Here is a 4,574-nt window from a genome sequence, read left to right as displayed (position 1 = left end):
ATTTAAATAAACTACAACTAAATCACACTGAAAATATAGAACAACAATACTATAATAGATTTCAAATAAACGACAACTAAATCACACTGAAAATATAGAACAACAATACAATAATAGATTTCAAATAAACTACAACTAAATCACACTGAAAATATAGAACAGCAATACAATAATAGATTTCAAATAAACTACAACTGAATCACACTGAAAATATAGAACAACAATACAATAATAGATTTCAAATAAACTACAACTAAATCACACTGAAAATATAGAACAACAATACAATAATAAATTTAAATAAACTACAACTAAAAATACACTGAAAATATAAAACAACAATACATTTGTAAATGCACATCACACAACCAAGATAAGGGATAACAAACAAGCAATTTATTGAGATAAAATAAATGAAAAAACAAATAATAAATACAAATACATGTAAAAATAAACCACTCTGTATAATCAATCTATAATTAACTACAAAATTGAAAACAAGTCAAAATAAGGCTTGTAAATAAAAAAAACAACAAGTACCTAAAATAAAATTGGGCAAGGGGCCCCTTCAATCAGGTCACTGTCAAGGTTGGGGTCAAGGACACACTGCCACGGCCGAAATGTAGGGAGGTGGCCATGCAGATGGCCGTCGAACCCTGTAATGGGGGGCAGGATGGAGTCCTTTTCCCCAACAGTTAGTCTGACAGAAGAGACCAAGGAGGGAATGTGGGGGATGGAGGTGGGATAGCGAAATCAATGTACACTACGCAAGGCGTGACAAAGAATGAATGAATGAATAAAAGACAAAGGGGGATAAAACAATGAAGGGACGCTAAGTGGCGTGTGCAAGATAAACAAAGAAAAGGTCAGGGCAAGGCATGATTGGTGGAAATAACAGGGGAACTCTGATTGGATAGTCAAAAATGTGGGAAGTAGAGTGAGTGCATTTACAAAACATATTTGTGACAACACAAATTTCACTTTGTAAATGCACATCACACAACCAAGATAAGGGATAACAAACAAGCAATTTATTGAGATAAAATAAATGAAAAAACAAATAATAAATACAAATACATGTAAAAATAAACCACTCTGTATAATCAATCTATAATTAACTACAAAATTGAAAACAAGTCAAAATAAGGCTTGTAAATAAAAAAAACAACAAGTACCTAAAATAAAATTGGGCAAGGGGCCCCTTCAATCAGGTCACTGTCAAGGTTGGGGTCAAGGACACACTGCCACGGCCGAAATGTAGGGAGGTGGCCATGCAGATGGCCGTCGAACCCTGTAATGGGGGGCAGGATGGAGTCCTTTTCCCAAGCGGAGGGCATGAGAAGACAGAACATGACCGAAGTGACCCCCATGGAAGGAGAGTTAGTAGGTGGGAGGGGAACTCACGACCCAGGAGACACGCAGGTGTACAGGCTGGGGGGAGTAGGGTCCTGGGGGGCAGGATGCACTGCCCGGCTCAGGTGGAAAAGGTGGCATGCAAGGTAGAAGGATTCCGGCCCAGAGGAACATGAAGTGATGTTCGGCCTGGGGGGAGGGTTCCTGGTAGGCAGAGGTGCGTCCGCGAGAACCAGGTGGAAAGTGGTGAACATGCAGAAGGTAGGAATTCCACCAGAGGAACACGACATGCTGTGTTCGGCCTGGAGGAAGGGGGTCCTGGGTGACAGGCAGCTGTGCAGCCCAGGTGGACTCACAAATGACCCAGAATGGCGTAGGAGAAAGCAGGTAATCTTGCCTACGTGATCAAATGTGAAGGATACATGTTAGTAAACAGTACAAAAATAAGCAAAAAAGAAAATGGCTTGAACTAACATGGAGTAGTGAACTGAATAAACTTACATTGTTGTAAGTGCTGTAAATGCATAACGTAAAAGTTTCTCAGGTGTTCGAATGTAAATGCGATAGCAATCGCTAGACCAACGACCAAGAGTTTGTATGAGGTGATCTGGGAGGTGGACGCTTGCAGCAGTAGTTGCAGCTCCAATGCGGAAAGAATGTCCGGCAAAGTACTGTGGTTCAAGTCTCAGTCTAGTAAGGAGCGAACGCAGGGAGGTGGTGAACACACGACGATTAAGTGGTATTCTCTCGGGAAGCAGAAATAAAGGCTCACTTTGAGCAGCATTCATTTCACGGCGGACGGTTAGAAATCTGTACAAAGTAGAAACAGGGCATAAGGAGGTATTGGTGGGGAAAAGTCTTAAGTCAAAGCCCCGCCGGAACTGATCAGTTTTAGATGTTCTGATGTTAATTGACAAGTGATCTATGTGTTCTCCACGAGTTACTACTTTAACATCTCTGACACAGAGGTTGAGGTTTGGGTTGAAACTGTTGGTGGTACAAGCAAATTCGCTACAACGAAGAAAGCCAAAGAAAGCTAATAAAAAGGCAGCTTCCAACATGAGATCAAAGTATGGCCCGAAGACACCCTTACGGAGCAATTCGCATAAGCCTTTCAGAATGTCAAAGGTTATTGGCAAACGTGGTCTTGTACTAGAACCTTGTAGGCGGTGAATACCTCGTAGCACGTGGTTGAGTCGTAAGTGGGTTTGTCCGTTACCAGTCACTAGTGGATTTGGGAGACCTCCTAATATGTAATGGTTACGTATCCCTGCCAGGTAGACTTTGATAGTTGAGTACTTGAGATGAAAATAAGTAGCACTGTGCACCACAAAATAAACCAAGGAATCTTCTGATATGGGTGGATAAATGGCAGGCTGACCTTGTATTCCAAACATTGCTGTAAAACGTAACCAAGCACGGACGCCAGTTGAATAGGATCCTACTGTTCGTTTTCCCAGTGATGCTTGGTGGCATGCCATCACTGCCTGGTTTAACTGAACATCACTACGGAGGGAATTTGGCACTGGGTTGGTTCTGCTGTTGGAGCTGCCTCCCTGAACCGTCGGACCTGGAATCGAGAGAGAGCATCAGCAATATGGTTAATTTTTCCTGGTATATGTTCCGCCTGGAACATAAAATTAGACGAGGCTGCTGTGATGACAAGGCGCCGCATGAGTTTCATAATAGCAGGTGATTTAGAGCGTCCCTTGTTTATGATATGGACAGTGGCCAAATTATCGCAATAAAACAAAATGCGTTTTCTAACCCAGAGGTGGCCCCAAAGTATGGAGGCAACCACGATAGGATAAAGTTCCTGAAAGGCAATTGACAAACTTGGGTCCGTTTCAAGTTTGAGACTAGGAGACCAACGTTCTTGGAACCAATGTCCACGGAAGTAGCCTCCGTGACCAATGCCACTTGCGTCTGTGTACAGTTGCATGTCCGAAGCTGATGTTGGATGGGCATCAAGGAACATGGAGACTCCATTCCAACCAGACAGGAAATATTGCCACATATGTAAATCTTTCCTGCTCTCGGATGAAATTGAAATGTGATGGTGTAATTTCTTGACGCCTTTTGAAAGTTCAATCAAACGGGAAATGAAAGTTCGACCTGGTATCACTACACGACATGCGAAATTGAGATGGCCTAGGAGACTCAAAAGTTCACGTTTAGTACAAGACTTGCGTGACAGGAACGTTTTCAAAAGTTCATGAATTCGCGAAAGCTTGTCCTGGGGTAAACGTGCTTGCATCCTAACCGTGTCTAATTCGATTCCTAAGTATTCGAGGACTGTAGTCGGCCCAACGGTCTTGTGTGGGGCAATTGGTATTCCTAAGCGACGGAATATTAGAGTTAAAACAGCCATAGTTCGATCAGCATCAAATGAAGGTGCATCGACGGTTAGAAAATCGTCGAGTAAGTGGAAAATCGTGTTAATACCGTAGTTGTTCTGAGCTATCCAGCAAATTGCGGATGACAGATGATCAAAGATTTTGGGACTGGATCGTGAACCAAAGGCCAGACGAGTGAAGAAATAATATTGGTTGTCCCAGCAGATGCCATAGAGGTGCCACAATGATGGATGAATTGGAATCAATTTAAAGGCATCCACGATATCCGTTTTACATAGCCATGCTCCTTTGCCCATCGATTGAATAGCAGACACAGCATCATCAATTTTGACGTACGTAAGCGAGAACTCATCCTTATCGATCAGGTCATTGATGCTGGGTGTTTCAATACTGTCATGTGGAGATGACAAATCAACGATAAGTCGTTTCTTGTTAGAGTACTTTTTATCTACAACACCGATCGGGCTACAACGGTAATTTGTAAAAGGAGGCTCAGAGAAGGGTCCAATTAAATAACCTTTACTAACCTCAGAAATGATATGCTCAGAAACAATTTTGGGCTGGTTGCGTGCAGACAGTAGATTGCGACAGATTAATGTATCGGTTGGAAGGTTCCTAATACCTGTATCAAAGCCCTCCTTTAAGCCTGTAATAAGGTAACTCACGAAATTGGAGTCAGGATGAAAGGTTAGCTCGTTACTGAGAATGTCAATATGAATTGGAGTGGATGCTGTGCACGTGGGTAGTCAAGCTTTATGTTGGCGGTCTTTCGATTGGCATTTTCCTTGGCTGCTATTGTGATCAGAAGCGAAACAGGAGAGACAGGCATGTAGAAAACTACAGTTATTTCGTTTGCAACCTCCT

At 42.3% G+C, this 4,574-nt stretch overlaps 1 protein-coding gene across 1 annotated transcript; it reads right to left on the bottom strand.

The window, feature by feature from the left end:
* Positions 1–1,850: 1,850 nt before the first annotated feature.
* LOC102801440 (uncharacterized) lies at positions 1,851–3,724 on the bottom strand. The gene is made up of 2 exons (XM_085502886.1): positions 3,190–3,724; positions 1,851–2,905 (listed from the first exon to the last, which is right to left on the bottom strand). Exons 1-2 carry the CDS (start codon positions 3,722–3,724, stop codon positions 1,851–1,853), a joined length of 1,590 nt encoding a protein of 529 aa, XP_085359012.1.
* Between the last annotated feature and the right edge of the window lie 850 nt (positions 3,725–4,574).

Source organism: Saccoglossus kowalevskii, chromosome 1 (genome assembly GCF_978046115.1).
Source record: "Saccoglossus kowalevskii chromosome 1, keSacKowa6.1, whole genome shotgun sequence".
NCBI classification, from domain to species: Eukaryota; Metazoa; Hemichordata; class Enteropneusta; family Harrimaniidae; genus Saccoglossus; species Saccoglossus kowalevskii.
This window is presented reverse-complemented; position numbering and strand designations above follow the sequence as displayed.